The sequence below is a fragment of the Arvicola amphibius genome, chromosome 2 (assembly GCF_903992535.2).
Source record: "Arvicola amphibius chromosome 2, mArvAmp1.2, whole genome shotgun sequence".
Classification (NCBI taxonomy): Eukaryota; Metazoa; Chordata; class Mammalia; order Rodentia; family Cricetidae; genus Arvicola; species Arvicola amphibius.
The window spans coordinates 17,714,393-17,738,412 of NC_052048.2; the positions used below are offsets into that span (position 1 = coordinate 17,714,393).

General features: G+C 35.8%; 1 protein-coding gene across 1 annotated transcript; it reads left to right on the top strand.

The window, feature by feature from the left end:
• The first annotated feature begins 2,486 nt into the window (after positions 1-2,486).
• LOC119806573 (gliadoralin-A-like) lies at positions 2,487-5,079 on the top strand. Its single transcript, XM_038318353.1, has 3 exons — positions 2,487-2,550; positions 3,251-3,492; positions 5,053-5,079. The coding sequence occupies exons 1-3, from the start codon at positions 2,487-2,489 to the stop codon at positions 5,077-5,079; spliced, it is 333 nt and encodes a 110-aa protein (XP_038174281.1).
• The last annotated feature ends 18,941 nt before the right edge of the window (positions 5,080-24,020 follow it).

Consider the following 24,020-nt stretch of genomic DNA (forward strand, 5'->3'; position numbering starts at 1 on the left):
TTGTCTTGATGGGACAGTTATGATGCTGCTGAAAGGATTTCTAGTGACCTGGCCTACTCTGGCTTACCTCTTACCACACTGTCAGATAAATTAACATTTATATAAATCCCATGTAAATATAAAATGATAGGAAGAAGCTACTTGAGTACTTCAATGAAGAGAGAAGAGAGTTGCTGAGATTTAATCATTAAATATCATAAAATAAACAGTAAGTTAAAGGACAGGAAGCAATGCACATACCCAAAAAGCCCTACTGTAAGTGAAATGTCTTGCTACCAAATATTTTAAAATCAAAATTTCAATGAGCTAGTGAAGAATCAATTCTTAAATTTAAATTTTAAAGTTTAAATATTTATTTAAATGATTGAGTAAATTAATTCATTCATAAAAACAGGAGAAGCCAAATAGACATTATAAATAAACAAGGGGATAATGAATTAAAAATGCAATCTACTCCATGGACACAAGAAACACATGTGGTATACATATAAATATGTAGGCAAAATACTCATACATATAAATTATAATAAATAAATCTAAGAAAAATCAAAAGTATTTTAATATGTTTTTGTCTAGAAATTTTTTATTTCCTCTATTGAGTCTCTTATAAGATTTTAACATTGTTTTAAGAAGTGAAATTTTTTTATTCAAGCAAGGCATAAAACATGTTCTATATGTGTATGGCATAAGTGTGTGTATTCATTTGTTATTAGTGCTCTGAGGCTGCCTTACTGTATAGTTAGTAATACTCCTGCAGAGTCAACAGAACACCTGTGCTGCATTATTTGCCAGGAAATAATTCTTCATCCAGTAGCTAGAACATAAAATAATAAAAGTGAAGATCGTACTGGATACAATCTACAGTCCAGGCTTGACCTTTTCTTATGTATTTTGGTTTATTTCAAAATAAGAGTAAATGAGCCGGGCGGTGGTGGCGCACGCCTTTAATCCCAGCACTCGGGAGGCAGAGGCAGGCGGATCTCTGTGAGTTCGAGGCCAGCCTGGTCTACAAGAGCTAGTTCCAGGACAGGCTCTAAAAAAGCTGCAGAGAAACCCTGTCTCGAAAAACCAAAAAAAAAAGAAAAAAAAGAAAAAAAAAATAAGAGTAAATGTAGTTTTTTCTAATATTTATGTACATGATTGTAGGAATGTTTAAGTAGCATTGTGTATACATAATATTTTTTATTTTGGAGCAATTTATCTCTTCCTTTGAAGACTAGACAGTCAAATCTTATATTTTCTGAAATGGTTGAGCAGAACAAGATTGATTTATTAAGACTGCCAATATCATGGTATCTCAAAATGTAATATTTTTCTCATCTGGAAAGGAATGACCCTTTGAAGTGATTGAATATTGGATTCCTTGTACATTTTTTTTTTGGGAAAATAAAATAAGAACCTAGGTTTTTAAACCAAGGAAAAGTGTAAACTATAACAGACCAGTAGAGAGTAGGGATGAATCAGTATCAGAATATTATAAAGTTAGTTCCCTTTGTTGTAAGCCAGCCCAAGGAAAAGAATTATCTCTGATTATAAGTGACATATACATGACAAGTTACAAAGCAACAAAGATTCTGGTTGAGGCAACTGATACTTTATTTAGTAAGATAACCAGGGCTAAGCAGTGTTTAGTGTTAGTGATTAACAAACAAGCAAAATAACAAGTTCCTCAAAGATAAAAGGCTCAAATTCAACCTCCAGAAACATTATAGAAAATGAGAGGAAACCAAATTCTGAGAGATATGAAATAGCATATATGATCAAAAAATGAATCTATATTCCTGTTCTGTAGAATCCAATAGTGCATTCTGTAGCTGTGTTAGTTTTAGTAACTTAAAAAAATACTAATGTAATCAGAGTGTTTTAGGCCACACATCCCTTCAGTAGCAAACCTTTCATTACTAAGAAAAATTCATAGACTCCTAGGCAATCTTCTGAGCCATAGTTGGCTGAGGCAGCAAATATTGTTTCATAACAGACCACAGAGTCAAGAATACATGTCTTCTATACCACAAAAACCATAGTTGAGTTTTATACACATGGGGATATATAAAGTTTGACTGCTAAAGTTTGAGTAGTAATACTAACCCCCAAATATGAATCTTCTCATTTTTTTGATAAAAGGGTTAATGACAACAAACATGAACACATGCGCACATACTTTCGTCTCACCTCTATGCAGTGATTGTCTATATTTACAATTTGCTAAACAGATTGAAATTCACATAGGGATGGAAATATTTGAGTACCTAGATTGATTGTATGATATTGTTCCCTCAAAACTCTGCCAAAGTTCCACTCACCACCACATCCTGTTGAGCTACAGTGCCAAAGAGGAGAGACAGGGACACAATGCATCTTGTTTGATCAGGAACAAGGTCACCCAGTTGGGGCTCAAAGGTGTCATTGTTCCACCAATCCTTATAGAGCCAGTTGCCTTGCTTCCCCAGCACACACGTGAGAGACACCCTAGAGCTTCCTCCAAGATGCTAGTGGTCCTGCTCACAGTGGCCCTGCTGGCCCTCAGCTCAGCTCAGAGACCTAATGAAGGTATGCAAATATGGGTATGAGGTCGGGGATCCTGTTTGGGGTATAGGAGACCACACAAATGTAAGGGAGACAAGAGGATTAAAGAATAAAACAAAACATGATTATAGAGTTTTTAAACCAAAGTAAAGAACACTTGAGTCCTTATTCCATCCCAAGAGCCTGCAAGCATTTTAAAAAATTAAATTTTACACTCAATTGAAACGAACATTTCAAGTGGTGGAATGAAAAGGTAAGATTTGTTCTTGTAGAGAAAACTATCTTGGCTGATAAAAGTATATTGAAGTCTGGGAAATTTTTGTGGCTAAGCTATGACGTGACAAAAGAGACAGTTTGTAGGAGATAACTTGTTATAGACATAGTGGGTACAGGAAAAATGGAGAGAAAGACACATGAAGACCATTTCTGGGAAAGGGTTAAAGCATTAATTTTAACAGCAAAAGTCTTGGTGGTTCCCTTGGCTGTGGAGACATTCTATAGAAATTTTCTTCTCCAAAACCTCAAAGCCTCATAGCATATGGCAAGAGAAGATGGCCTATACCATTGCTATTCGGATTTAAAGGCAATCCTCTGGACAACACGGTGGTGATGGGGAAGTTATAAATTGAGTGGCACTTTAGGGGAAAAGGTAGTGTGATAAAGTCTTTGAGATAAAATGTCGCTAGCCTCTCAGCTCATTTACTCTTACTCTGTACCCACATAGAATTTGTGGTCGCCAACCGTAACACCCAAGAGAGGCAACCCGTTTCAGGATTCTCCCAAGAATTACGTGGTGGTCAAAACCCTGACCTTCAAGTAGAGCAGCAGCAGCAAAAAGGGGCTCGAAGGCCACTGCGACCACCACAACAGCCTCAGGAGCCTCTGCAGCAGTCACAACAATCTCAGGAGCCTCTGCAGCAGTCACAACAGCCTCAGGAGCCTCTGCAGCAGTCACAACAGCCTCAGGTGCCTCCGCAGCAGCAGCAGCAGCAGCAGCAGCAGCAGCAGCAGCAGCAGCAGCAGCAGGGACAACAGCTGCAACAAAATAACAGGGTCCGCCCTAGAAATCGCCCCCCACGAAGAACTTAGACATCTTACCAAGGCCAGTTTCATCAGTAATCATTGTCAGGTGTGAGTTCTTTTCTGTTTGTTTCCATGACTCTCCTAAATTTCAATGTGTTTACAAAAAAACTAAATTTACTATTTCTTAAACTTTAAACATGTTTTGAAAGTATACAGAGAGACTTGGATCTCACTTCATTTTTAATGTTCAGACATCCTGTGGTAGGAGGGAATCTGTTCTTTAAAACCTCTAGAATTTAATTTTAATTTAAGAAACTTTGTGCCCTAATTTTGTTTTGGACCATGACTGTCCATCTACCTCAGTACTGTTTTGTACGAAGAGCAATGTTCTTTCTAAGCTCGCCTGCCTCCATGCTGAGAATCAGCAGCAGTCCATCTTATATTTCTGTCATCATTCGGTGCTTAGAACTGTCTCATGTCAGACTCAGCTAAAAAGCATCATCTAAGTTTCCGTGTCTGCAGGTGTGTGCATGTTCCATGACTTGCACTTGGAGTTCAGAGAACAACTTTGGGTGTTAGTCTTCTGAACTGCACATGCAATATATAAATATATATTAAATATAAAAATACATATAAATCTCAAAGCGTGTTGTAATTTCCTACTTTTTTGTTGTTTTTTGTTTTGTTTTGTTTGGTTTGGTTTTTCGAGACAGGGTTTCCCTGTAGTTTCTAGAGCCTGTCCTGGAACTGGCTCTTGTAGACCAGGCTGGCCTCAAACTCTGAGATCCGCCTGCCTCTGCCTCCCGAGTGCTGGGATTAAAGGCATGCGCCACCGCCGCCCGGCAATTTCCTACCTTTTTATACAACAGCTACTACAATTAATTCTATGGGAAAACTTATTTAAATACTTGATTTTACACAAATGACTATAATCACCTTTCATTAGTGATATATTTTTATTGAGATCTGTATGTTATAGATGTATAAAAATTGTAATTCTTGAGAAATTCACACATCAGTTCATACACACACACATACTCACACAAACATGCATGTCTTCTGTGTTGTTTGCTCTTATTTTCACCATGTTTTTTTTTCAGTTTTTTGTTTTGTTTTTTGGAGGTTGTAAAATATTTCATGGTGAAACTGCCACACTGTCCCTCCAACTTGTGACCCAACATTTTGGATGTTTTACTATGACAGGACATATTTCACAGACCAGCTTTGTAAATGTACCCTAGAATACACTCAATCACAATCAAAAGACACTCAGCTGAAGAACAAACCTACTCTTTCTTCATCTCATATGGAACAGCTGAGAGCAAATACCATGAGTGTGCAAAGCTAAAATAAACACAAATCAATCAGAAACAAAGACAGGAACCAGCATCGAAAGAAAAGGAGACAGGTTGTCACCTACTGCATTTACTAACAAATGATTAGAAGGTTCTTTTGTTTTTTAACACTTTCCTTATAAGCTTTTTTTGTGAATGCTTCTTTCAGAAAGTGAATGAAAAGATCCTGAGCTAAGAAGACAATGTCCTTAGAAGATTATGACATAGAGCAATGTAATTATATCTTTATTTTCACTCGACCAATAAAATGATGAGCATACAACTTCCGACTGCTGCCTCTCTCCTTGGGTATGGGAGAATAGAGGGCCTTGGGCTCAGTTTAAGAACACAGATGACAGGACAGGCAGTGGTGGTGCACGCCTTTAATCCCAGCACCCGGGCAGAGGCAGGAGAATCTCTGTGAGTTCGAGTCCAACCTGGTCTACAAGAGCTAGTTCCAGAACAAGCTCTAATTATATATATATATATATATATATATATATATATATATATATATATATATCACATATATATCATATATATTATATGATATATTGCATATATATTATATGATATATTACATATATATTACATATATTATATGATATATTACATATATATTATATGATATATTACATATATATTATATGATATATATATATTACAGTGAAACCTTGTCTAGAAACCCCCTGCCAAAAAAATTGAACACATGGACACTATCTCATTGATATTTCCTGCTCCCCTGCACCCTTTATCAGCTACTGGATGACTGAATTTTTAAGACAAGAAAAAATTTTAAATGTTTAATGAATTTTCAGCTTTCTTTAAAAGTAAAAAATGCAGAATAAAAAGTGGGGAAATTTTAGAGTGAGAGAATTTTTTTAGGTAAATTGTCATTTTTTTATTGGAAAACAAATATACAACTTGGAATGGATTTGAAGCAAATTGTGCCATAAGGAGATTTTTAAGTAGCTAAACAAAGTTTAAAAAACAAGTAACAATAAAAGAAAATGTTTCTGGCACAATACCAGCAGTACCAAAAAAGTGTATGAGTACCTGGATAAAACACCCATTTTGCAATAGTGCAACTTTGAAGAACATATTGTTGACTGTCCACAGTACACACAGAGTTACAACTCCACACTTCAAAATAACATGCTGACAGTTCCTAAAAAACTACTTTAAAAAGGCATAACCCAGATGTTCCCTCATTTGACCAACTCCATCTAAGTTTAGATTTTCAAAATAATTGATTTCATTTTCTCGGGATTATAATGAATTTGATGCATGGGATTCTGTAGAAGGAAGCAGCGGGGCTGAGTCCCGCCACCCGGCCGCCGGCTAGCTTTACCCAAAATAATTACATGGAAACTGTATTCTTTTAAACACTGCCTGGCCCATTGTCTGTAGCCTCTTATTGGTTAATTCTCACATCTTCCTTTAACCCATATTTAGTAATCTGTGTAGCACCACGAGGTGTGGCTTACCAGGAGAGATCTTAACCTGTGTCCATCTCAGAGATGAGAAACATGGCAACTACATATGGCGACTGCCTGAAGTATCTCCCCACTGCCTGCTACCCCTTTTCCCACAATTCTGTTCTGTCTACTCCGCCTACCTAATTTTCTGTCTCTTAAAGGCCAAGGCAGTTTTCTTTATTAATTAACCAATGAAAGTAAAATAGACAGATAATTCTCCTCCATCAGGATTCTTAGACTGCATTAGAGTCCTGTCCCCTTTCTTTATGTTTGCAATATTGTCTTCATCGTATAACAACTACTTTTAATAATCAGGTAGATTTCATAAAACAGATAAAAGAGTAGATTTTAAGAAATAAAGCTCATAATTTTTTTAAGGTCTACTGTCTTTGTTTTTGTTTTGTTTTGTTTTTTATTAATTTTTTTTACTCCTTTGTTTTTTGAGACATGATCTCTTTATGTAGTCCTAGCTGTCCTGGAATTTGCTGTGTAGATCAGGCTGGCCTTAAATTCAGAGAGATCCACTGCTTCCTGAATGTTAGGATTAAGAACTGCCTATTCATGCTCAGCTTCTATTTTTATTGTTAGTGCTGAACTCCCAGCATGCTAAAGCCAAAGTTGTAATTATAAGTGATAATAATATACTGTGAGAGATTAGCTAGTTAGAAATTTCACACAGCTTCTGAGACATCTGTGTATTACTTGTTATTATTTTCTTTTTGAGTTGAAAAAACATTTCATGGTTTTTAAGTAGATTATTTGGCTACCATTCTACAGTATTTTCCTTCCTGTAGTCCCCAGATGAAAAGTCAGAGAAGACTTGCATGACCACCTTAGATCATTCTTCAGCTGGTTTGGCTCCTTGTGACAGGAAGTAAATTCTACAAGGAAAGCCACTCTACATTTTTGTTTTTACCTGGGCTTGGCACTTACTAGGCACTTAATAAATATTTGTTCAATACTAAAGGAATTACTTAGAGAGACTTCACAATTCTGACTGGGCTTGGGTAATGTTAATCTTCCCCCTTTCATTACTAATTGGTGTGGTTAGTTTTTTTCTTCCTTTTCATTATTTATTTATTTATTTATTTATTTATTTATTATTACTTTATAAATAATACCAATCAAAATTTCCACTTCCTCCCCTCCTCCCACTTCCCTCCCGCTCCCCCTGCTCCCAACAGTCCTAAGAAAGGGCAAGGTACCCTGCCCTGTGGGAAGTCCAAGACCCTCCCCACCTCCATCCAGGTTTAGGAAGGTATGCATCGAAATAGAATGTGATCGCAAAAAGTCAGTACATGCAGTAGAGACAAATCCCAGTGCCATTATCATTGGCTTTTCAGTCTGCCCCAATTATCAGCCACATTCAGAGGGTCCAGTTTGTTCCCATGCTCTTTCAGTCCCAGTCCAGCTAGATTTGGTGAGCTACCATTTGCTCTGGAACACTATCTTAGTGGGTGGACGAAACCCTTGTGGTCCTGACTTCCTTGCTCATATTCTCCCTTCTCCCACTCTTCAACTGGACCTTGGTAGCTCAGTCCAGTGCTCCAATGTGGGTCTCAGTCTCTATCTCCATTCGTCACTAGATGAAGGTACTATGGTGATATTCAAAATAGTCATCACTCTGACTAAAGGACAAGGCCAGTTCAGGAACCCTCTCTTCCACTGCCCAGGGTCCTAGCTGGAGCCATCCCTGTGGACTCCTGGGAACCCCTCCAGAGCCAAGCCTCTTGTAAACCCTAAAATGGCTCCCTTAATTAATTGATTACTCGTTTAATCTGACTGTCTATACTCTGTCTTTTTAAAGACTTTTTTTAAAAAATAAACATTTACTTTTTATAACTCTCTGTATTCTTTTTCTTCCCTCTTCCAAGCCTACATACATTTATCCAACATTGTGACCCACTTAGAGGTCCTTCATGTCTGATCCTGTCCTATCGTGTATCTGTAATTCTTTACTGTCCAGGAATGTTTCTTAAATGCTAAGTGTTTCTTAACTTAAGCTGTGCTATTACTAGGGAATATATGGTACCTCCTGCTTGCTCCACACAGTCTACCATGGTGAAAGAGATCCATTCACTGCCTCTGCAAGGCGCACACATGGCCACAGTTCCAAGTATGCAGCAGGTCTCTTTTGAGCCATTAAGCAGTTGTAACACTCTGGTCACAAAACCCCATTTAAACACTCTTTCAGTAGACCAAGCAGGGCTCAGGAGGCTGACATGTCAAAGTGGAATGTTTATTTTTCCTGATATCATGGAATCAGGAAGACCTCTCTTAAAGAAGACAAGCCTCTGCTTGCTTGTAGGGAACAGTGCCCAGTGTCTAGAATATATATTTAAAGGTATCTTGATTTCAGAATTTGGGTCTAAGGATATGCTGCTTTGGAGAAGAGGTTCTTCTTTTGTTTCTATAGAGGATGAAAACCTGTGGATTGCTTCCAGACTAATATGGTTTGATGAACCTAGACCCCCTGAAAAGTTACCTTGAATACCTCTCAAAAATTAGCTTATTGCCGGGCAGTGGTGGCACATGCCTTTAATCCCAGCACTAGGGAGGCAGAGGCAGGTGAATCTCTGGGAGTTTGAGGCCAGCCTGGTGTATAAGAGCTAGTTCTGGGACAGGCTCCAAAGCTACAGAGAAACCTTGTCTCAACAAAAAAAAAAATAGTTCATCTAATTAAAAACAAGAAGCAATTTGGAGAAAAACTATGCCCATATTCCCAAATATTGTTTATAAATGTTTCTTTGCATTTAAATAGGGATATGCTATAGAGATTTATATTTTTATAGATCTTGGTTTAGTGATACAAATTTAAGGTCAATTTCGTATATGTATATTTCTGCTCTTGATTAAGGTATTGTTTGTGCAGCTCATTTAAAAATGTAATGTATAATTAAGAAATATAGGTTAATAGATAGTCATCTATAATAGTCAATCTTATAGTCATGTTAGTTAGATTTTCTAGATGTACAGAAATATATTTCAGGTAGATAGGCATTTTTCAAACCCTTTAAAGACTACAAAATATGGCATTCAAAATGTTTAAGAATTTAGGATTTTTCATGACAGTGAGACACATCTGCTCCTGGCAGCACCAATATACTTCAAGAGGAAGATAAGCATCGAAGAGGCTCCTTAGAAAGTTTGTTAGAAATTTGGGCAAGAAACTGCTCTTGCCTGGAATGCTTGATAAACTGAACATGCAGGACTCACAGAAAAATGACTATCCTGTGGGTTCCTGCTTCATTAAAGAGTCTGCAGGACATTCTGCAGGACACAGAAAAAAAATGACTGAGAAACTGCCAATATAGATGAAACTGTCTTTGAAATTTCATGCTGTTTGGAAAAGTGTACTGGATATTATGGGCCTCTAGGCTGAAGATTGGATGTCTCAATGATACAGAAAAACTGAGTAACTGTTCAGGCAGTGAGATGTATCTATTAATTCTAGAGTTTCAGAAGTTATTTACAATGTACTTCCTGTTTACTTAGGTAATATTATATCCTTCTGGAGTCTTTGATGGAGTTGAAGAATTTATAGTTATAGTTTTCTTAGTTATTATAAAAGGTAAAGTATATACAAATATTATAGCTGTAATTATTGCTTGATAACTTTTGTTATTTGTAATTTTACTATATTAAAGTGAAAATCTTTCTTTTTATTTAAACAGAAAAGGTGAGGTGATATGAGATTTCCTTCTGTATGGCATGATTACCATTGATTAATAAAGGAACTGCTTTGGGCATATAGCAGAGCTATAGGGGACCAGAGATAGGTGGGGAAAACTAAACTGAATGGTGGGAAAAAGAAGAGTGGGATTAAGGAGAAGCAATGGATTCACTGCCAGAGACAGATGTAATAAAACTTTGCTGGTAGACCATGACTTTGTGGTGATGCACAGATAAATGGAGATGGGTTAAATTAATATGTAAGAGTTAGCCAATAAGAAGCTATAGCTAGTGGGCCAAGCAGTTATTTAAATTATACAGTTTCTGTGTCATTATTTTGGGGCTAAGTGGCTGGAAACTAACTAGTGGTCTTCTCCTACACTAAAGGATATGATAAATAAACAGAAATGGGCAATAAAAATCCCCCCAGAAATCTATGTCATGATGATTTATTAACTTTAACATTTTTAAATGCTAATGTAAAGAGAACAATGACTGTGGAGAGATACCAGGAATAAACCTATGGAATTAAATCAAGCTGTATAGTTTTTTATTTTTAAAACAATCTTATTTTACATACCAATCCCAGTTCCTTCTCTTTCATGTTCTCCTACTCCTTCCATCTTCATCCCACCCCATCCCTATCCAATGCTCAGAGAGGATGAGGCCTCCCATGGGGAATCCACAAATTCTGTCACATCACTTGAAGCAGGACTAAGGCCCTTTCCTCTGTATCTAATCTGGGCAATGTATCCCTCTTTAGGGAATGGGCTTCAAAGAACCAGTTCATGCACTAGGGATAAATACTGATTCCACTGTTTGTGGTCCCACTAACTGCCCATGTTATACAACTGTCACCCTCAATCAGAGGGCCTAATTTGGTTTATGCTTGTTCCTCGACTGTCAGTCTGAGATAAGTGAGCTCCCACTAGTTGAGTCAGCTGTTTTGTAGGTATCCCCATCATGTAAATTTCCAGCATAGAGGGAGGGTCATAGATATGTCGGGGAGAGAAGGTGAGTGGGAGGAGGACATGAGGGATCAAAAAATGTAGTTAGGTAAGGGACAGAGAGAAAGAAGAAGGAAAGGGATACCTTTAAAGATGGAATCGTTGTGGTATTAGAAAGAAATGAGGCACTAGGGAAACTCCCATGAAACCACAAGGATGATCTCAGCTAAAAATCTAAGCAATAGTGATAGCATACCTAAACTGCCCTTGCCTTGTAATCAGATTGATGACTACTTTAATTGCCGTCATAGAACCTTCATCTAGTAACTGGTGGAAGCAGATACAGAGATCTACAGTTAAGGACTAGGTCAAGCTCCTGGAGTCCAGTCATAAAGAGGGAAGAGTGATATTATGAGCAAAGGGATCAAGACCAACCTATATATTTTAAATATATGTTGAACTCAGAATGGAAACCAGGACATGCATTGTGTTGGGGAAGGGGATTTGCTTATGTTTCCACAGAATATAAAAAGGTATGGATACCATCAAAATTGATAAAGGTTCACTTTGAATAAGAAAGACCTCTTGTTTAGATGAGATGACAGTTCATCAAACAATATGATCATTAAATTTAAACTAACCTATTAAACAAATGAATCTTTATTATTTGATCAGATATAACTTATCGAAAGGGAACCTCCCCAAAATTAGGGTTGAGGAAGGGCATAGATTTTATCTTTTTAAGGGAATAAAGACATCCAGCTAAGGAATCTGAACACCACTCAACAAATAGGATATCTAAAGAAAATGGAAAAATCACCTTGAGAAAAATATTCCAATTAAAATTTAAATTGGCCTATTGGTATGCCATACTTCTAACATGATAAAATAGAACACAGACAAAACTTCAACAGAGGTTATCTGAAATGTTGAATCATCTGGGCCATCCACTTTCTCAGAGATTTTTCAGGGGGTCTTCTTTGATCAAACCTGATTTTTCTTAATCTAGAGTGAATCTGAAACATCTCATTTCCTGTGGAAACAAAAGCAAAACCTCTTCTCCAAAGTAACATATCTTTTGACTTATATTTTCAAAATATGAATGTTGGATTAATCCAGCAGAATTTATAATCAAACAGAATTTAGCAGCTGTTTCTACTTCCTCGGTTATCAAGCAATTAAAAGACAACAGAATAACATATAGTATTCATATTCTTTGTGTAATTTTCCACCTTTATGTGGCTTTACTTTATATTTATTATATTTTTAATTTTTGGGTTTTATATTTTTGAGACAGAGTTTCTCTGTGTATCTTTTACTGTACTGGAACTCATTCTGTACACCAGGCTGTTCTTGATCTCACAGAGTTTCACCTGATTTTGTCTCCCAGGTGCTGGGATTAAAGGTGTGTGCCACCATACCCAAATACTGTCTTTATTTTTCTTTTTATTAAGGACTTTATCCTTTTTATTTTCTCTTGCAAGCCTACATATATTTTTAAACATACTGTAAACCATTTAGAATTTGTTTTGTCTGAATCTATCTTTCCTTTATATCTCTATTTTTCTGACCACATGAGTCTTTGATTTGCTAAGAAATATTGCTATGATTAAAGCCGTGGCTTTGATGGCTGTATCCACCCCAGTCCTTAGCTTTCTGAGAGTCCAGCTTCATGGCTGAGGTTCTGGTGGGAGCTATGTTTATTGCCACAACTCTTTGGAGTTTCAAGGTCCATGAAACCACCAAAAAGCATACTATTGGCCATTTATAAACACCATTTAAGTATTTGGAGGTGGGGGCCTCTTAAAAGAGCCACAAACTTTTTGCAGCTAAAGCTGAGTCAGGAAGACTCTCTTAAATGAGACATGCTTGCATCTAACAAACAGAGCCATCTGTTTAAAATGCTGCTATCAAGAAGCCATGCTTAGCTCTGTTCATTTTTGCCTAGAAATACTTCCCAAGCTCTCTCAGGTTTTAGGTAGATATAGTTGCCCACATTGGCACCATTTCTTGAGAGAGGTTTCAGTCCCACTTGGTCCAGTGCTGTTCAGTCCTAAAGAACACACAGAGGTCTATATTAATTATAAACTTGTTGGCCTATTAGCTCAGGCTTCTTATTAACTAACTCATAGATCTTAAATTAACTCATAATTCCTGTCTATATTAGCTGTATGGCTTGGTACCTTTAATCAGTGGGGCATTCTCTTCTTGCTTCCTTTGCATCTGGGTGACAACTGCAGACTGAGACTTTCCTCTTCTCAGAATTCTACTATTCTGGTTGCCCTGCTAATTCCTTCTGCCTGGTTTCTGACCAATCAGTGTTTTATTAAACTAATACAAGTAACAAATCTTTATTGGGAACAAGATCATTGTCCCACAGTATATAGGCTTTGGAGAGAGAGAATAAAGGATAGACAAAGTAGTAGATTACATAATAATTTAAAGATAATAAACTGAGATTTGTAATAATTTAAAGATAAAAACTGAGGAAACAGAGTAATACATATTAAATAGGTTATGTAAAGTTGGAGATTGCACATAGAATATGGATTATGTATATTGTATTTTGTTTGAATTTTAAATTGTTAATGAGCTAAATATAGACATTTGATTGTGAGAGCTCTCAAGCAAAACCAATATAAAAGTATTTTGATCTCAAAATTTTGGTCTAAGGATATATTGTTTTGTAAAAGAGCTTCTCCATTTCTTTCCAGAGAAGATGAGAAGTTATGGATTACTGCCAGAATAATATGGTTAGCTCAAGTAAGACCCCTGAGATGTCTACAATGGAAGTGATGGCCCAGGTGATCCAACATCCAAAACAGCTTCAAAATCACAGGCTGAGATGATGCAACCTCACAGACTACTACAGCCAACATTTAACCATAATTATGAATTTTCTCAGGATCCCCATAAGATTACAATCTCCCCAACCAGCAAGAAGTTGTGTAAAATTATATGGAAATTCCCAAAATATTGTTTATAAATATCTGCTTTCATTTAAAGAGGGGTAGTTATAAATGATTAATGACTGTAGTTAATCTCTTCCTAAAGAAAAAAAGGGGAATATGATATAGAAATGATGAATGAAAGTATATTGTTAAATGTACTTTAATCCAAAAAACAACTGTTAATCTCACAATACTTTATATTGGTATGAGTTTTGGTTTATTGATACAAATTTAAGGTCAATTTTGTTGTAGTGTATATATATTTCTAGTCTTGTTTTAGGCATCTTGCTCATATAGCTCATTTAAAAACACAATGTATAGTTAATAAATGCAAATCAATAGTCACCTATAATATTCAAATTTATTGACTTTTTAGTTAGGTTTACTAGATACATGAATATATATTTCAAATATATAGGTAATCTTAAAGCACTTCAAAGACCTACAGAATAGGCATTAAAAATGTTCTAACAATTTAGATTTTTCTTGACAGTAAGACACAAATGCTCCTGGCAGCACCAATTACTTCAAGAAAATGATGGGCATTGAAAAATCTCCTTATATAGATTGCTTTCAACATAGCAAGGCTAGGCATTTGGAAAAGAAACTGCTCTTGCCTGAATTGCTCGACAATATGTTATATAAACCAGACATTCATGGCCCACAGAAAAATAACTGCTGAACTTGCCAAAACAAGGTAAGACAGTCCTTTGGAATTCCTGCTGCATGAAATTGTCTGCCAGACATTCTGTAGAACACCTAAGAAAGTGACCGATAAATTTAACCAAAATAGGCAGGAGAATCCTTCAAGTTTCTTACTTCAGTGAGAAATCTGGGAGGTACTGTAGGCCCATAGACTGAAGATGGATGCCCCAACATTATAGAAGAACTCTGTGTGACTGTCCAGACAGCCAAATGTCTCTGTCATTTATATAGAAATGTTTACAATGTACTTCCTGTTTATTCAGGTAATATTATATACTTCTGTGATAATGGAAGCAACAAAATAGTCCCACACCAGGTCAGAATTATGACTAATAAAAGGGTTATTTATTTAAGGGGAAAACTTATAGATCACTGCTCTAGATAAGTCCTCTGCATGAACAGAAACAGAGTCTAGCAGCCAGAAAGTGGAAGCCGAAAGCAAGAGAGTGGACACATGCTTTACAGCAACATTTAGAGTATCAGAGACCACACCAAGTAGACTGATATCTTAAAGGCTATTGGCTAAAGGAGTGCAATGTGCTCCCACAACACCTCCACATTTTGTTTAAATAAGAGAGTTCCAAATTCAATACACAACCGTATACACTAGGAACAGATATCAAGTATAATTAGAATTACAACCAGCTTAAACCATATTAAATAAGGAACATATGCTAAATATTTTAATAAACATCCTATTCTAAGGAGTCTAAGTCTTGTATAGGAAATGGCTTGGCTAGATCATACTATGACTATCTAATCTTCAACCCCATCAAAGGCTAAGGGAGATAATATTACTTGAGCAGGCAGGAAGTACAATCAAGCAGCTTCTAAAGCAAGCAATATATGACAGAGACCATTAGCTACCTGAGCAATCACCCAAAGTCTCATTTTGCAATGTTGAAGCAACAAACTTTGGCTAAGATTTAGAGTAGCTGAAAGACCATTTTCAGAGTCAGGAAATTTTTTAGAACCATCTTATCCTATCTCTGCAACATTTGACACTCTTTTACTTGTGTCCTGCTTATCCATTTCTCGATACTATGTACTTTGTCAGTGGTTGAGGTATGGGCAGTTCCTTGCCCAATGGCCAATGGTGCCAAGGAAAAAACAAACTCTGAGGGGAGTGTCTTCAGGGCTCAACGTTCTCTTGGGATTATATTGGTACTGTCAAGAGCAATCATGTCTCAGGTCAACAGAACCCTAAGTTATTTAAATGTCATGGTCTACAGACCCTTGAAGTAGTTGAAGATTACCTATAGAGATAGAATACAATCTCTATGTACCTAAAGAACCTAATTGTTCTGACTGTATGTACAACAAATCTGAACAACTATCGATACCTGTATTAATTAAAGACTAAAACTTCATGTCAGAATATTAAATAATCTGTAAACAAATGTGCGACACATGAGGAAATGACATCAAAATATAAACAATCTATAAGTATCTTGATCAGAGGTAGGAATAATATATAATGCAATACGAAAATATAGCCTAAAAGTTATATTAATATACAAAATATACTAAAAAGAGGTAGAAACATGCATATATATAAAATGACAGAATAACTTTTTGTAGATTTACAAATAATATAAACAAAAATAACAAATATAATTTAAACTTGTGTCAATATACAAAAAATCTACCAATGTAAATTATTCATAAACAATAGCTCACAAGTATTCACTCTATTACCCACTATTGTTATCCCTTTTTTTGAACAAACATAGTTTTCAACCCAACCCTCTATCTAGTACAAATAATAATCAACTGATGTAGGTGTGTCTTCTATCTATCTGATGATTTCATTGGTTAATTAATAAAGAAACTGCTTGGCCTGATAGATTAGAACATAGGAGGGTAGAGTAGACAGAACAGAATGCTGGGAAGAAGGGAAGTGAGGTCAGATGCTATGCCTCTCGTCAGTGAGACAGATGTGATGGAGCCAGCCACCAGGTCAGACATGCTGAATCTTTCCCGGTAAGACACCACTCGTGGTGTTACATACATTATTAGATATGGGTTAGTCAAGATGTGAATAAGAGGCTGAAACTAATGGGCCACGCAGTGTTTAAAAGAATACAGTTTGTGTGTTGTTATTTCGGGGCATAAGCTAGCCATGTGGCCAAGAAAAGGGCAGGATGAAAAGGAGGCCTGCCTGCAGCTCATCACTACAATCAACTACTAAATAGTGTTCCCAATACTATGGACGAATGCACAAACTTTTTGGGATGGGAGCATGGTCCTCTAGAATTGCATCCCACTGTTCTCTTTATGGAATTATGTAAAAGTAAAGTGACAGTTAAGTTTCAAAATTACTATCTAGTATAGTTGCGAACAATTTCCAAGCAGTTGATAGGGATTTTTTCCCCAAATTTCTTATTTGGGGTTTGGCCAGAACATCATGAGAAGGTGGACCATGCCAGCATCTGATACCCAAAAATCTGGTCTTATAGTAGCACTGTAAGCATCACAATGTCATCTCATCTAGGTAGAGTTGTGGCTATAGGGCCCCATCTTCTTCCTGGAAACTTCAAATATTAATGCAGGAAAAGGATCAGTAGGAAAATCTATAGTTCATCAGGGAAAACTTAATCATCATTTATATAAACATACATTCAATGAAGAATATGATATAGACAAAATAGAGATGAAGAAAGTAAACTTTCCCTAAATTCTTTCTTCTGTCCCATACATGATGAGACAGAAACTCTGAATGTACCTTTTAACAAGAAGCTTGGATTTAGAGAAGTACAAAGCCATTGTCCAACTCCAAAACCAGGTGGATATATTAATGTGTGTGTGTTTACATAAATGTGTGTGTAACCAGTACCTGGCCTCATAATCCATATTTCATTTTCTTGATGATCTTTAGTGTATAGTTACTGTTCCTTCTGTCAGCATTTAAACATCCAGTGTCCCTTGAATTTTTGATGATGTGTATTTTTTTAAAGATAAGAGCAGAATCCTGTCCCAACACTTAAGAGGTTTTCTTACCACTTATATAACTGTCACTGTTGTGGATGAGCTGTCATTTCTCTTTCTCAAGAGTTTTCTCCTTTCAAAGCCAATCTTTATTAATTTTGATGGAATCCATAATTTTTCTTCTCCTATAGAAAGAGGAGCAAAACCCCTTCCCTGAAATAGCACATATCCCAATTTCTATTCTGAGAGTAACACATCCTTGAAATATAATGGTTAATTAAATTCAGAAGTTTTTCCATTAGTCAATGCCTCTCTGCTGCTGCTGTTGTTTTTTTCTCATTAGTGTTAAGAAAATTCAAGGTTAATAAAGCATTATGCAGTCTACTTCTGGAGGTATTATCCATCACATTTTGTTCATTCAGCATAATCTTTATAGTACGATTTAACCTTTCTGTAACTGCATGGCCTGAGGATTATTTCGTATAACTGTAATGTGCTTTATGTTATAATAGGCAAATAGCCATTTCATTTTTTAGATACATATGCTAGATCATTGTCTGCCTTTTTGTGCAGGAATATGATGGCCATAACTTCTAATAAATGCATGATTACTGAATCAGCCTTTTCTGAGCTCAAGGCTGCTGCCCATTGAAAAACCTGAAAACATATCTATGGTGTGGTGTACATATTTTAATTTACAAAACTCTGTAACATGGAACATATACATCTGCTAGATCCTATTACTTTGAGTACCCTTTGGGTTATTCCCTGCAGAAAACAGTGTTTGATTATAGAATGAGAAAGTAGGACATCTCTTTAAAACTTTTTTTAGTGTGTTGCCATGTAATATAATTTTTTAATTTTTGCTATGGCATGATAGTTTTTATGAAATTCAGAAGCCTATAACTCACTTTTAATCAATAATTGATCAATTTATGCATTACCTTGTGCTAAGGAACCTGGCAGACTAGTATGGGACTGGATGCGTATTATGTATATAGGAGAAAACCTATTTCTGATTATGTCTTGCACCTGGATAAATAATGAAGTCAATTCTGTATCATCTGGTATAAATTCAGTGGTTTCAATATGCAAGATAACTCTTTCTGCATATTGTCAATCAGTAACTATATTAAGAGGTTCTTTAAAATCTATTAGTACTATGAGACTAGCACATGATTCTGCTTTCTGGACATAATTATAAGGGCTTTCTTCCACCTTACTTAATTCATATTTGTAACCAGCTTTCCCTGGTTTATTTGCATCTGTATAAAATGTATGGGCTCCATTTATTGGTTCATCATTTACAATTCAGGGAAGAATCCTAGAAGTTCTCTTTATAAGGTTAAGTCTATTGCTTTTGGGATAATTGCTATTAATTTCTCCAAAAATATTAGCACAGGACCTTTGCCAGGGTTCATTGTCTTCCCATAACTGTTTTATTTCTTCAGCATTAAAATACACTATAATCTTTGCTGGGTTTATACCTGCTAATTGAAGAAGTCTCAATTTACCTTTTATAATTAATTCAGAGATCTTTTCTGCATAAGTTTTTAATTTTTTACTTGGTTAATGTGATAAAAAGATCCATTTTAATATAATATTCCCTCTGCATTAAAATTCCCATAGGAGAAATTCTGAAAGGCAATATGTCTAGAATACAATTAAGATTTGCATTTGCCCTATCCACATGTGCATCCTATAATTTTTCCTCAACAATCGTCAATACCTTTTCTGCTTTAGCTATTAATTATATGGAACTATTAAAGTCTTTATCACCATCTAAGGTTTTTATAAATGAATTATTAGATCAGATGTTATCTCAGAGGCTGGCTGTAGACTGGAAATGTCTCCTAATAATCTTTGGAAGTCATTAAGTCTCCACAACCAGTGTCTCCTAATTTGTGCCTTTTGTGTTCTAAATTTCTGTAAACCTATTTTGTAACCTGTTTTACTCTAAGATATCATTCAACTCTGTTTCCTAGTTCCTGAATCCTGTCCCCAGCCTTTAAAGCTTCTCTGCTACATAGGAACAAGTTTTGTTCATCATAAAGAGCTTGACCCTAATGATCAGAGTAAAGACCCTCTCCTAGAATTTGATCTAGAGAAATCTCTAGTCCTTCTTTTTTCCCGATACTCTAAAATTCTAGTCTCTACCTTTAAAAAAGCACCTCCAAATTACTGCAGTCTATTTTCTAGGACTGCTGAGATTAACTGAGTCTAGTCTTGTTCCATTGCTTTGTTACTGGAATCCCAAATTTTGACCATTTCCCTAACAAAGGACGAATGTAGTCTGTAGGCTACAATTGCTTGTTTAATTTCCTTTAGATCAGTCATACATATGTGCTCCTATGAATATTCTTTGACAACCTTAGGATACTTGGGGTCATGTATTCTTTCTGGTGTTCTTACTGAAAAGGCAGGCAGAACTCTGGGAAAGCAATTCCAAAGACTGTTATGTATTGACAAGGTCTAATTTTGCCTTTGCACCTTTTGTTCCTGGTCATCAAATTCAATAAGTTACTCAATCTGTTTAAATCTATTTACCAATGCCTTTTGTAAAGGCTGTATCTTCTGTCTTGTGTTCTGCTATAATGTCCTAATTGAGGATTTCAAATAATGAAGCCTTTCCAGTAGAGATAATGTCTCATACTTGGACATAATCTTCATACCATTCATATTGCCTTCCTGGAGTGACATTCTATCAGCAAACCTTTCACAGAGTTCAATTGATACATTCAACAGTACAAATTCTCTAAAATAATGTTTCAGTGCACATTGTCATATATTGGGTTGTATGTGCCAAATCAGTTCTTTCCTTCTCCAGAGTGTCAAATTTGTCTTTGAATAAATTCCTATCAGTCTGTACCATTTCTAAAAGTACCTTAGTTGACTGAGTTTTGTTAGTTAAATTGTTTGTATCCTTCTCCAGAGTACTGTCCTCCTTTTTGAGAAACCTGGTATCACTCTGTAAAGACTGTACCATTTCTAAAAGCACCTTATTTTTAGCCCTGTTGTCAAACCATATTTTTAAGAGCAAGTATTGAGAACAAGGCTAATTCCTGGTATCAGAAATAGAAATGTAGAAGGGACATCATATAAGTCTTGTAAAACCTTTTAAAGAGTGCTTTTAAGGTGTAAGTAAAGAGGTTATTGAAATTTTGGATGGTTAGGATGTCTGACATATTGCCCTTTTAAATTATGTTATCTACTCTATGGAATATATGTAGGTTTTAATAAAAAATGATGCCACAAAATCAAATCCAAGAATACATCAGAAAAATCATCTACCATGATCAAGTTGGCATCATGCTAGAGATGCTGTCATGGTTCAACATACAAAAATTTGTCAAAGAAATCTACCATATAACAAACTGAAAAATAAAAACCACGTGATCTTCTCATTAGATGATGAAAAAGCCTTCAACAACATCCATTCATGATAAAGGTCTTAGAGAGATCAGAGATACACACATAAAACCAATATACAGCAAGCTAAAAACCAACATCAAACTAAATGGAGAAAAACTAACAGCAATCCCACAGAAATCAGGAATAAGACAAGGTTCTCTCCATATCTCTTCAATAGAGTTTTTAAGGTTCTAACTAGTGTAATAATAGAAAAAAAGGAGACCAAGGGGATACAAACCAGAAAAGAAGTCAAAAATAACATAAAATATCTTGAAGTAGCTCAAATTAAACAAGTGAAACACCTGTGTGACAAGAACTTTACATCTTTGAAGAAAAAAATTGAAGATGCCAGAAAATGGAAAGATTTCTCACATTGTTTGGCAGGTAGAGTTAACATAGTAAAAAATGTCAATCATACCAAAAGGAATCTACAGATTAAATGTAATGCCCATTAAAATTTTTAACATTGTAAGACAGTGGTGGCACATGCCCTTATCCCAGCACTCAGGAGGCAGAGGCAGACAGATCTCTGTGAGTTTAAGGCCAGCCTGGTCTACAAGAGATAGTTCCAGTTCATTGTAGCTTCTAAGCTAAAGAGAAACCCTGTCTCAAAAAACCAAAGAAAAATATTTAACATTCTTTACAGATCTCAAAAGAAAAATACTCAAAATCATATGGAAAAGCAAAAAAAAAAAAAAAAAAAAAAACCACAACACCTAGGATTGCCAAAACAATACTGGACAATAACAGAACTTCTGGAGGGATCATAGTCTCTGACTTGAAACTCTACTATAGGGTTACAATACTGAAAACAGCCTACTATTGGCATAAAAACAGACAGGAGAACCAATGAACCTGAATCAAAGACCCAGTTATTAATTCACACAAAACAAACACCTGTTTTTTAACAAAGAAGCAAAAAATATAAAATGAAAAAAGAAAGAATATTCAATAGATGGTGCTGGCATAATGGATATCAACATGTAGAAGAAATAAAATAAATCCACATTTATCTCCATGCCTAAATGTCTCAAAGACCTCAACATAAAGCCAACCACACCGAATCTCATTGAAGAGAATGTGGGAAGTACACATGAATGCATTGGCACAGGAAATCACTTTCTAAATATAACCCCAGCAGCACAGACACTGAGGGATGCAATTAATAAATTGGACCTCCTGAAACTGAGAAGCTTTTGTAAAGTAACAGATGTGGTCAACAAGACAAAACAGCAGCCTACAGAATGGGAGAAGATCTTCATCAACCGCACATTATACAGAGGACTGATCTTCAAAATATACAAAGAACTCAGGAAATTGGCCTTCAAAAGAACAAATAATCCAATACAAAATGGGGTACAGCTCTAAACAGAGAGCTCTCAACAGAGGAATCTGAAATGGCTGGAAGGCACTAAAGGAAATATTCAACATCCTTAGCCATCAGAAATGCAAATCAAAACAACTCTGAGATCACATCTTATACCTGTAAGAATGGCAGGGGTGAAAAATACTCATAAAAACGTATTCTGGAGAGGATGTGGGGTAAAGGAAACACTCCTGCATTGCTGGTGGGAATAAAACTGGTATTGCCCTTTGGATATCAGTATGGAAATTTCTTAGAAAATTACAGAATAACCTTCCTCAGACATACCAATACCACGTATGGGAATATACTGAAAAAAAGCTCAATCATACCACAAGGTATGAATTCAGAGAAGCAGTGTTTATCATTGCAAGAAACTGGAAACAATCTAAATGCTCCTCTACCAAAAAATGGATAAGGAAAATATGGTACATTTATACAACAGAGTACTACACAGAAGAAAAAATGATATCATGTAATTTGTGGGAAAATAGGTGGAGTTAGAAAATATCAGATTGAGTGAGATAACCCAGACCCAGAAAGATTATCACATGTAGTCATTCATAAGTAGCTTTTAGACATAAAGCAAAAAAGCCTACAATTCACAATTCCAGAGAACCTAGACAACAATGAGTACCCTAAGAGACATACATGAATTTAATCAACATGAGAAGTAGAAAAAGACAAGATCTCCTGAGTAAATTGTGAGCATGGGGACCATAGAAGGGGGAAGAAGCAGAGGAGAGAGGAAGAGAGGGGAGCAGAGAAAAAGGTATATCTCAATAAAATCAATAAAAAATTCTTCCTAAACTTTGGAAGTCAATATTATTTAAACATGAACTGGGAAAGTATAACATATTACAGGAAAATAATGTGTGAAAACACATCAATAATCCAAGAATATGAAATTGATTATTTTCGCAATGATAAGAAAATCTGTTTCTAAACACTCTTCAAAATTATTTTGTATTTTCTCTTTTTTAAGTACAGGAATATTTATTGAAGATTTATGAAATATATGTATCACATATGTCATATATGTACCTACATAAATACATATGCATATATGTATATACCATATGTATATACAAATTGTATTCTTCTTAGAAGATAGACAATTGTGGATATAATGGAATTGTTTTCATCTGTCAGCTGGATTATGGACACAGGAAGAGAGAATGGTAGAAGCATCTAGGGTATAGGGTCCTGGGTACTTATAATTGTGTCTTAAGTATTCAGATTTCAGACTAACATGCTTTGGGATAACGCTTTTGTACCCTGTAAAGATTTGCCATTTGAATTGGTTTAATAAAAAGCAGATCGGCCAGTTGCCAGATAGTAAGCATAGGTGGGGAAACTTGACTAAGGGTTTTCTGGGAATGTTGTAAGGAGGCCACTTGTTTGTTCCCAGCTCTCAGCCCTGAAATCATTACACATGAACTGTATTAATTAAATCACTGCTTGGCCAATTGCTTAAGCGTATTTCTAATAGTTCTTACATCTATTATTAACCCATTTCCAGTATTTTATATTTTACCACAAGGTTTGTGGCCTACTGGCAAAGTTTCATTATCTATCTCTAGCGGGGCTACATGGTTTCTCTCTGACTCTGCCTTCCTTCTCCCAGCATTCAGTTTAGCTTTCCCATGACTAGCTCTGTTCTACCCTATCAACAGGCCAAG